This window comes from Bos mutus, chromosome 4 (genome assembly GCF_027580195.1).
Source record: "Bos mutus isolate GX-2022 chromosome 4, NWIPB_WYAK_1.1, whole genome shotgun sequence".
Lineage (NCBI taxonomy): Eukaryota > Metazoa > Chordata > Mammalia > Artiodactyla > Bovidae > Bos > Bos mutus.
Genome location: NC_091620.1, coordinates 90,083,777 through 90,095,426, shown reverse-complemented (window position 1 = coordinate 90,095,426; position 11,650 = coordinate 90,083,777). Strand labels below are relative to the sequence as shown.

General features: G+C 37.1%; 1 protein-coding gene and 1 long non-coding RNA gene across 3 annotated transcripts in view; one reads left to right on the top strand and one right to left on the bottom strand.

Annotated features, from left to right (window-relative positions):
* Positions 1-2,154: 2,154 nt before the first annotated feature.
* The window catches only part of TMEM196 (transmembrane protein 196), a 261,077-nt gene continuing 251,581 nt past the window's right edge, over positions 2,155-11,650 (bottom strand). For both annotated transcript variants that reach the window (XM_070368817.1, XM_005897688.2), the window contains exons 3-4: positions 10,139-10,393; positions 2,155-5,945 (exon numbers count right to left, since the gene is read on the bottom strand). In XM_070368817.1, the coding sequence (XP_070224918.1) occupies positions 5,886-5,945; positions 10,139-10,393 (315 nt within the window). In that variant the 3' untranslated portion in view covers positions 2,155-5,885. The remainder of the gene's footprint in view (positions 5,946-10,138; positions 10,394-11,650) is intronic.
* Positions 6,794-10,376, top strand: LOC138987548 (uncharacterized). Its single transcript, XR_011463903.1, has 4 exons — positions 6,794-6,881; positions 9,232-9,437; positions 10,018-10,125; positions 10,209-10,376. It is a non-coding gene; the product is annotated as an uncharacterized lncRNA (long non-coding RNA).

Genomic DNA, 11,650 nt, shown 5'->3' with positions numbered 1-11,650 from the left:
CTTATAGACTACTGGTCCAATGCCCTTACGAAGCTTGGGGATGGTGGGGCGGAGCAGAAATGATCTCGCCTTGGTTTCTCACTTACAGCTAGCTCCCTGCCTGTCTCCGATGACCACCTAGATTTTTCAACCTTTTTACATTCAAGGTATAGAGAACTCAAGCTTTCCCTTTATTTACCTGAGATCCTTCCTCTGAATTCCTGTTTTCAGTTTGAGCACATGCTTGTTTGCCAGGAACCTAGTTTGTTGAAGGCCTGTTTGCTGAGAGTGAAGTCAAAGCTTGACAACCAGAGAGAGAAAGTCTCGAGGCCTAGGGCAGGAGCCAGAAACTGAAATCACCACAGCACCACAGAGCAGATACTTGGATCGAAGCAGCAGAACAAGTCAAGGGGAGTGGTTCATATGGGGTGGACTTGTGGTTTGGATTTTAGACCTCAGTGTATATAAGTTGCATGATTTGGTTGAATGACTACGATTCATGGGTATAGCCAGATATGACCTCACCTTTCAGGTGAAATATTGATGTCTTCCCACCTTTTCCTTATTTTAAATAGAATAAATACTGCTAGGACGATAGAGGAATATTCACATTTATAGACAATGGACAGTATAATAGCACTTCAGAAATGCTGCAGCACCACAGGTTTTACTCACAGACAGCAATATGCTAACATCGCCTATTAGGACTTGAAAACTTTCCTGCAATTTGTTGTACTATAAAGGACACAGCGCCTTTCTTTCATTCTTTTCTATTTTTCTCAGATATTTATGTGAAAGTATGAATATACCTAGGACAGAAAAAAGACATGTCCCAATCATAAAAGACGTTGGGATGGTGATGGGGGCAGGGGACCTCTAGCAGCTTGGAGCACTTCGAGTTCATTGAAGGGAACAAGATTCAGTGTTACCTCTTTCCTTGGCTGACTGACCATTACGGACAGAGTGAGGGACAGCGTTGGCTGATCCAGCCAGCCACAGAGGAAACTGTGGTTCTTCTTTCCTGGGCAGCAAGCTTGGAGGCCCCAAGGGATTTCTTCCAGCCCCAGCTCCAGATGTTGTTGAAGGACGATTGAGGTCCTCTGTCTTAGTGAGTAGGTGGGGACAAATATCCTGATGGATTAATAAGAATAAAATAATCAACAAGAGACAATGCAAATTTGACAAGATTTGGGGGTTTTCTGTGAAGCTCCCAGAGTCTCTCTAGCAATTTTTAGTAACACAATACATTTTGGCTTCGGGGGGCAGGATTCGCAGCACCTTGTGTGGCAAAAGAAGCAGAGTCTTTGGATGTTAAGGTAGGAAAACCTTTGAAATCACTAAGTCTTCAACTCATGAAAAGGAAAGTGAAAAATGTTCCTAGTTTTAAAGATTCCTAATTAAATGAATGTGACCTACCTATAATTAGTTGATGCAGATAATTCTAAACTATTAAAATAGTGCAACACATTTTTTTAGATCTAGAATTTGACTTTTCACAATATATTTCTTGGGAAATACATCCCTAATAAGAGATTATGTATTCAGTAGATAATTTTCCTGGCAAAAAAGAGTTTTAAAAAATACTTTACTAGGCATCCACATTTCCAGCAATTTCTGAATTAGTTTCCTCTGCTATGAGTAACTGACAACCTGTGATTTATGGACTTGGAATAATTGAATTTCTTGGCTGTCAGATACTTTGAGTAAGAAATATTACATATGTTTCCAGAAAAATGATTTAAGGGAGAAAAAGAGTGAAGTGATGCCAAGTTCTGAAACTGTATTTGGAAACTGTGTTCTAACCAAATGGTACTTAAGATGCTCTCTCTAAGTTTCTGAAATGTGTTCGCTAAATAATGTTTGAAAATGCAGTTCTAATCATGCTGCTTTCCAGCGAAGTCAATGAAAACAGTGGAGAGCAACTTATTGTTCTCACCTTCTCAAGCCCAAGAAATGCAGAATTTGTCAGTGACGCATGGTGAGGAGCTGAGTCAATTTCTTCAAGAACAGGAGTTACACAATATTTTATCTGTCAAATATAAAATATTGACTGATTTAGTGGCATCATTGCACAAACAGATTTTTTTTAATGTTACATCTCTACCACAACTTCTCAACTTGACTATGTGTTTGACTTACACTGGAGTCTGTATGTAGCTGTTCAGCACTTGGACCGTGACTAGCTCAACTGAGAAAATGAATATTTGATTCTGTTTTAACTAATTTATATTTAAATTTAAATACTCATGTGGATAGGATTGTGGCTACTGTATCAGATAACACAGTAGACCTTAGAACAGTGCATTTATGACCCTGAGCAATTCAAGTCTACACTTGTGGGTAGCACTAACATTGGTTGCTTGGGATCATATTCATGGTGTTCCTCAGTGGTTCTAAATTAAGGGGTAATACTTCCCTAATTTGGGGCTTTCCTGGTGGCTCAGAGGGTAAAGCGACTGCCTGCAATGCGGGAGACCCAGGTTCGATCCCTGGGTTGGAAAGACCCCCTGGAGAAGGCAATGGCAACCCATTCCAGTATTCTTGCTTGCAAAATCCATGGACTGAGGAGCCTGGTAGGCTACAGACCATTGTGTCACAAAGAGTCAGACACGACTGAGCGACTTCACTTTCACTTCCCTAATTTAGAGAGGTGTAAATTTGTTAGGCTATTTTTTATTGTTACAACTGAAGTGTCCTCCTGGGTGGTGGCCCAAGATGCTTAATGGCTTGAAATGTATAGCACAGTCTGCACCATGAATTACTGCTGCTGCTGCTGCTAAGTCGCTTCAGTCGTGTCTGACTCTGTGCGACCCCATAGACGGCAGCCCACCAGGCTCGCCCGTCCCTGGGATTCTCCAGGCAAGAACACTGGAGTGGGTGGCCATTTCCTTCTCCAATGCATGAAAGTGAAAAGTGAAAGTGAAGACGCTCAGTCGTGTCTGACTCTTAGCGACCCCTTGGACCGCAGCCCACCAGGCTGCTCCTCCATCCATGGGATTGTCCAGGCAAGAGCACTGGAGTGGGGTGCCATTGCCTTCTCCAACAATGAATTACTGTCCACCCCAAATGCCAGTAGGAACCAATGTGACAAATCCAAATAGGTCAGCCAATTCTCTGAATATTTCAGCTGAAGGATTCATTTGTGAGATCTGCAATTTCAGTGCTATCTATAGTTAATTCTATCTCCTATGATCTGTATCTTATTTCCTCCTGCCTCCTCAAGGTTCTTTTATCATGCTCATTTTGTTCTGTATCCTCAACCACTTCCTGTTTATATTTGAACATACTTTAATCTTTCCAAATTATGTCAACTAGGAAAAACTAAATACCATTTCTTAATTTCACGTCCTCTAGCTGGGACTCTCTGCCTCATTCACAGCATCCTGTCCCCTGCCAGTCTGAGAACTGTACATTTATTCATCTAGCTATAGGGAGAAGGGACTATTTCTTGTATTGTGATGGAAAGAATGTTCACACCATCTGTAAGTTTCAAAACACACCATTTATTACACAGACAAATCAGTAGAGTTATCATACCATGTTCCACTTCTAAACAACTATATATATGTATGTGTAGAGACACACACATGTGTTGAAAAATTTTAAACAGAGTTCACTTCTTTTATGCTTATAATTACTGGACCTTTTAGTATCTAGTCTCCATGGCACACTACCATATTAGTGTCACATTTTTTTTTTCTAATTTAGTATCACATTACTTTTTCCCAAGGGTAGGCTCATACTAAAACTGTAATGTAGTCACTTAAAATATTCTAGTTCAAAGTTTTTTGAAAATTTAGTTTTCAAATACTTGACAAATATCTTCCTAACTTCCCCTACTTACCTCAAAAAGAATCACTGCACATCCCAAATAAATGATTCTAAATAACTGAGTCCTGAAAATGCTGGGCTAGATATTAAAATAATTAAAGATCTATCTATACTTGGTTAAATACATTGTAGATTACTTGGATAACTGTGATGATGGCATCTCTTCTTAACTCTATGTCAAAGCAGTCATGTGCCTGCTTTTGTCCTTTATGGGTGATTTCTTTATTATTTCAAAAGGCATTAAAACATCTTACTGATATATTATAACTCTGTATTGTGCAAACATGTCTACAAAGAAATGCCACCTAAAATGAGAGTTGGTAGTTATTCTTTCAGTACAAAACTACATCCTTGCATAAATTCAGCAGAACCGTATATACACAAAATACCTATATTATATAATTCAGATTTTCAGTGTTTAAAAATCATTCATAATCATGGCATCAAATAAACAGAAATGAATTGCCACAAGTTATATTCTCATAAATATTTTCAAAGACCATGCTGTTTTCTCTCCGATATATAGTATCATAGGTTAGTATTTTAACATTCCTTTATGGAAGTGAAGGACTGAATCTAGCTATTTAAACATAAGCCTATCCTTTGGCTTCCTTCTACAGGGATCTCTTTCAGGTTCTTTGGGTACAGGCATTCTTGAGAATGATCTGTCTGTATTTTTCCATGTGAATTGTAAAACAAAACAAAAATCCTAAATTAAATTCTAACAAAGCTAACTGTAACTTCATCTTTTGGGCATACATCATCTGTCCTCTTATATAACTTTAATTGGGCTATAATGTATTTGAAATATAAGTGTCGTAATTGCAAGTAATTCTATCTATATTTATAAACATGGAAGTATCTGAATTAAAACTGTTATGTTTATAAATCAATAATAATTGTCCTTTTATATAACTTTAATTGGGCTATAATGTATTTGAAATATGTGTCATAATTGCAAGTAATTCTATCTATATTTATAAACATGGAAGTATCTGAATTAAATTATGTTTATAAATCAATACTAATTTTTCTTACGTAAATACCAAAATAATAGATTGCCAAACAATTAAGCAGTTTGTCTTGATACTGTTCAGACCACTCCACCCCATAAATTTCAGCCACATTGATATTTACACATAACAGACATAATAAAAGAAATAAAACTAAGAAAATTTAGTAGAAATTAAATGTGACTCTGTGGGCAGAGAAAAGTCTTGAAAAACCACTTTCCCATTTCTATGGGAATAGAATCTTGATAATACTCCCACAGTATCACAATTTCTTTTCTACTACATATTTACATCCATGAATGTTATAAATATGAGCTATATAATATTTTCTATATTTACAAATATACACATACACACAAAGATACTTTATTTTTAGGCTCATTCACGAACATGCATGTCAATCTGCACAGTATAATCAAAAGTTACTTCTTTTCCTTAAGTGATATTCATTTATAACTCTCTGTTCTTTTTGCAAAAATATCATACAGATTAATATTCTCTCTCTCTCTTAAAAAAAACCCTCTTTTTATGTTTTGTGTTTTGTTAATTTACAAGAAAATTATGAAACATAGTTCATTCACAAATTGAAAATAATTACAATGTTTTTACAACAAGGCATTGCTGAGGTTTTAAATTGTGGCATTCTTTGAAGCCATCGTCTTTCAGAACAAAGACATTGGTAAGTTATTTCTTGATATTTGCACTTTTTAATTACTTATATGAAATATGTCATTACAAATCTAACATTCATGCTAGTCAAATAATGTTTGTGTAGAATATGAATCTTTCTATTTTATCTATTTTTTTTCTTTCCTGGACAGTCTTTTATAGAATGGTCTGGAAAGTTAATTGAAATTACTGTATTAGAATATTTCTGGAAAGTTTTTCACCAGTGAGAAAAAAAAAAAAAAGCTGAAGAAATAAAGTGAGGCAAAATTGAAGAAGAATTTCAGCGAGTACTCAGGAGAGATAACAGCAAATGCAAGAACTATTTTAACTTATCTCCTAGTCCTTTGGTTTTTCTTTGCCTCATGAAAAATGTTCAGTTCTTTAAAATATTGATTATATTCTTCCATTAAATATCAGCTGTGGTCCTCCATTGCTCATGTTGTCTGTCATTTCCTGTTAGGAAAATAAAATTAATTAAAATTCACTTTCAGAATAAGACATTAATTTGGTTAATTGGTTTACAAAACAGAAATTTCAAGCCATTGAAAAACTTGCTGAGTTTGGGGGGAGGACAAGGATTAATATTGCTGATTTTAAGAAAATGAAATCTCAAGCCATCTTGGAACCCATGAAAATGCTCAAGTGACAGTCTCTTAGACCAAAGTCTTCTACCCACAACAAGAATTTAATCTCTCCCCAGTCCCCTCAGTCTCCCCTATCATTCATTCCTCATCTCTGTTTTGGAAAGACCTCGCCTAGAAAAAAGATGCTTAAATACCCAAGATGTTCCGAGGTATAGGTTTGTCTGTTGAGCATATCAACAAAATGCCAACAGATGCTAGGGGTTACCTTTACGGTGTAGAAAACTGTGGCCTTTTCTGAAGAACTGAGAAAGGCAACAAATGGACTGCCTGTCTGTAACTGAGCAACCCTACTAATTCATAGCGGGACGCACTGCTTTCCTGGCATTGTCACTCATACCCTAAAAAAACAAACTGTAAAAGCTCTTAACATGTTTTTTAAGAGATCAATTACTCAATAGTTAAAAAGGAAAGCTACATGAGGAGGCAACAGAAATTTTAGTAAAAAGGATGAACTTACTCAAGTTTCATTTGTGATTTTAGAAAATATGTTGAGAAAAATTCAGATGCTTTGAATTCATATGTTTTGTTGAACATTAAACTCTTCCCTATACAATGAAAGGTAATAAGGAGATGTGAGGCCCATTCACACTTATAATGGTTAGTGGATCATATAAATAGCATGTAGGCAGAACTATCTAAAAATAGATGAAAACATCATTCCACTCTTGAACAAACCTATTTGCAAAAGTGCTGTAGCAAAGACTCCAGTGGAAAGAGGTTTCCTCAATGATCTCAAGCCTATCAGGTATGTCTAATGTTTGTCTGGGTGAAATAAAAAAAAAAAGAAAAAAGAAAGTAATGTGTTTGCTTTTGTAAACTTTAGAAATTCTTCCAAATCTTTATTTCAAAAATGAAAAGATATCTATGCCTCATTTTTATTCCCTTTTTGAAAATTCAGTACAGGAGAGAGAAAATAAAGATGTTTACTTCTTGTCTTTGGCGGTTCTGGAAGTTGCTTAGGAGAGTCAGGGAGGGACTGGAAGGTAGAAATTGGTTTGGTTTTGAAACTATGCTTTTGAAAACTTTGGTGTCTTTTAGAACAGGAGGTAGCATGTCATCCAAAAAAATTCTGAGAAAGAAGACAATATACAAAGAAGACCCTTCCTCTCCTCACATCAAATCCATCCCCATGCAAAGTGCCTGGCCCCTTACAGGCCACAGGGGTCGTCTTAATATGTCTTAATACATACATTATATGTACCCTGATTTAGTGCTGAGGAATTGCCTGAAGCCTAAAAACTTAACCAGTTTAGGGTTAAGTCTCCAACAGAAAGTGAAGTTCTTTTGGTGCCCACAGTCTGCCTTTATGTCTGGCGGTGGTTCAGTCTCACTGAGAGGCTGGCTTTTGCTAGAGATATGCTCACAGAAGTAGGTCTACAAAAACACTGGGGTTGCTGGGATGAGGCTAAGTTTATTGATGAGATACCTGATTTGAAGTTCATTTTAGAACTCACTATTGGTGGCAAGAAAAATGGAACTGTCTCTCCAAAATGGTCTTTAACAAAATCTACTCATCCACCTGTAGCTCTTCCTTCTAGTAGGAAAAAAACCTTTTTCTAAGGAATTTATAGAAGTAGGATTCTTAGATGCCTTTTCCTCTCCTAAAATAGGTTTGCATTCAAAAAGTGTCTTAAAAATAATAAAAACTTAATCTAAGGTATAATCTTTTATTGCAGGATTAAGAAAAAAATCAGTTTTTAAAAATCTTACAGAAAGAAAGAATTTTCTTAACTAAATTCACCCTGATATGGACACAGTGAAATCACTGATAGGGAAAAACAGTTAAAATTGGTTTTTAAATGGATGAGTATCTTCAGTTTATTTGCAAATAGGCATGTCCAATTTGGCAAAAGATTGTATTTTAAATCTGGCAGGATTAAATGACTGTTGGCATATGGATATACTTTCTGCAGTTGGGCCACGCTATCTGTGTAACTTCTTATATTTCTTATTATATTATTTAACCAAAGCAAGAATGGTAACTATTTTAAGAAATCTGAAATATATGAAATAAATATGAACTGTCTCATATCAAGTAAGTTCACAGGAAGAAAGCTTCTACACATAAGGTTAACTGTGTTAGTGTCAAACTTAGGTTATCTACCCATGCAGCTTTGGCATGAGAGCGATACAAAGTTTGCCTTTATCAGACACATCTATTATTAAAAGCAAAACTGTAGTCTGTGAACGATGATACGGAGTCAGTCATGACATGGCAGAGAATAAAGGACTCATGGATCATCCAAGCAGAAATGTGTTTGGATGCTTAGAGGCAGGCTGAATATTTTAAATACTCAGCCAACTTGCACGTTGCAAGACTCTACAGGTCCTCAAAGTAGCTCTCACAGAAGCAATACTTTGAGGAGCAATATCACAGTATCAGTCCAGGCTGATCTGCTGGCATCATGGCTTCCTTGAAGAGGCAGTGCTTCCTGCAGTGACATTACAACATGGTAACTCCCTAGAAGTCAGCGTACCTTGTAGGTAACTCTGGTGTCGGGGGCACCACCGGGCAGCTGGGCAAGTCGGTTATTTCAATAGCCCTCAATCTCTAATGTAAATATAACAATCATACAATAAATATTGCACAAACATACATACAAAAACCTAAATCACACTAGTATAAAAACAGACACACAAAAGAACCATTATCCAAATATATAATGATAACCTCTTTTTAACAATCCATTGCTTTAAATTACCAGTACTATTTGTACCATACTATTTGTACTATTAACTCTTTTTGATGGGCACGTGTAGATCTGTTTAAAACCGCCTTCTTGGAACAATTCAAGAGCATCTATCCTCCTTATTCGAGTGTACAGATTGTATATGAAAGGGAAACACATAAACTACAGAGTACTTTTTTTCTCTAAAATCACACTATAATTGTATAGTGGGTGGTATACAAGCAGTAGTAGTATACAAGCAGTAGTATACAAACAGTATACAAGTTGTATACTACTTGTAACTCTTGCTACTCTTCCTTCTATTCTGTTGTTATGCAGTTTTATTTCCATGATATCAAGTAAAATATGATGTGGCCATTAGCTTAGTGAGTTTATCTTATAGTTGTTCTATCCTTTCCTTAACAGATCTGTAGGCAGGAACTGAATAAAGAAGTATGGGCAAAATGTAGAAGAAATATAGCATGTGTGCATACTCAGTCGTGTCGGACTCTCTGTGACCTCATGGACTTCCATGGGATTTCCCAGGCAAGAATACTGGAGTGGGTTGTCATTTCCTACTCCAGGGCATCTCCCTGACCCAGGGATCAAACCTGTGTCTCCTGCATTAGCAGGTGGGTTCTTTACCACTGAGCCCCTGGGAAGCCTCAGAAGAAACATAGACAGCTCACTGCATCATTTGTCCTTTGATGCAATAATTATAACTCCTTGTTTGAATGAGTTTTATGAAACAGTTATGCAGGGGATACAACAGTTATGAAACAGTTATTTAAATGTTCATATACAGGCAAAGCTACCCAAATATGCATGAAATTTAGATGAGAATTAAATGAAGCTTTATGTGTGTTATAATATCTGCACTGATAGGCAGGGCTTTTTGTTGCCTTATTACAAGATCCCTTTATGCTTGCAAACCTAATTTACATAATCAAATGCATCTACTTACAGGCACAAGGGGTGAGTTAGAAAGGAAAACTCATTGGATTTCTAAATCTGGGATTATTCAGAGTGTTTTTTTAATTTATGTTTTTCCTCAGTACAATACATAAAAATCCATATTTATAAGACATTCAATACTTTATGAGTTCTATTTTAGGAGCTTGTTTTTACCTAGAGGCTACAAAATTATGTTGAAAACAGGTGTACCCAGAATTACAGGGAAAAAATAATAAACTCCTATTCTTGATCCAACAGGGCCAAACTTTTACAAAATCCAATACCTCAAGTTCTCATCTAAAGCTGCAAGTTGATCACCTAGATGTGACTGCAGTCTTCATCACTTGCTAGCAGTGAGAGGAAAAAGTACAAAACTCACTTTCTCAGCCATTTCATGAGAGTGATGCAGAGAATGCTCCCTTTCTGAGAACATCCTCCTCTGTTCATAGCTGGCTAGTCGACAAGTGAGCCACGAAGAGAGGGTGCAGCCTCCGATCCCAATGCACGCGAGAGACATGGAGGCGAGATGCAGCGGGTAGAGGGAGGAGGTCTTCTTCGTCACTGCCCGGAGGAACTGAAAATTCAGGATGCCCCCAATGAGCCCGCAGATGCAGCAGGCGGAAAAGAGGATCATCTGGTGAGAAAAAGAGGGGCCAGGGGGTTTAAAGTGGAGGAGGTGAAGCTGATGAGCACACACTGCACATCGGGGATGGCTGGGCTACGATAGAGAGAAGGTGCTCTCGGTGCTTCTTGGAGCACAGAGGCCATCTTTTTGCCCGGCTTCTCTGCACTCTGACTCAGTGGAGAGGGCCTGCACTGCAGTGTCTCAGGCATTCATAGCCAACTATATAAAGACCAGGGATACAGCTTATGAAAATTCTGAAGTAAAATTTATCTGATAGTAGATTCAGATTTAAGTAATACTTGATATCTATAGTGTGCCGCTATGCCAGGAATGTGAAAAGGTAGAATCTCAATTAACTTACCCACTAATCCTCTGAGAGGTAACATACATATGGAAAACGAATGGTAAGCAGTTAACACTGTAGTTCAGGGACTGAAAATCCAGATTTTCAGACTCAAAATCCAAACATCTTCTCACTGAATTGTTATTAGTTCCACTTAGCTTCAAAACTTTGTACTCCTCTAACTGTGTGAGCTTAGGGAATTTAGTTAACTCCTTTTTTTTTTTCATTTATAAGAATTTGATTGGTTTAGTATCTGTTTTCTCAACAGGCAAATTAGGGAGCCCACCCCTCTGAACTGGCTCTTTATTTTTCAAATCTTGTTACTCTGTGACACCACCCAGTAGATATAACAAAATACTGTTTGGCGGATTGCTATGGAGAAACGCAGGATGTGGCTTCGCTTTTGATCCTACTCTTGATTTGCTCTGGGTCTCTATTAATAGAGCTTGGGGGATTTTATTCAACTTAAATATCGCAGGATCCCTGGCAGAACCAAGCACGATGCCTTCTGTGTGGTAAATGTTCTGTGCATATTTAATAAATTCAATTGAATATTTTAATAGCTTTAATGGCTTTATTATGTAATTTTTATCTGGGTTCAATTCTCCTATGGGCTTTCATGATACTTTTCAGTGGATGCTAATTTAACAACCAACCTTATTTCCATCTTTCTCTGGAATACAGTCTCTATTCCGGTCACCTCCCTGGTCCCTCGATAGAGCTTGTTCATTCCTGCCTCAGTGGTATTTTCATTTCCTGGAAACTATTTTGCTTCTTGCTTGGCTCCTTAAATAGAAGACTAACTCTTACTTCCTCAGAAAACATTCCTGGACATCTCCTCTGGCATAAGTCCACAGGGCAAACAGCTATATAACTTTAGTATTTAATTTTAGATCATTAGATATTATTTTCTGTCGAGAGTT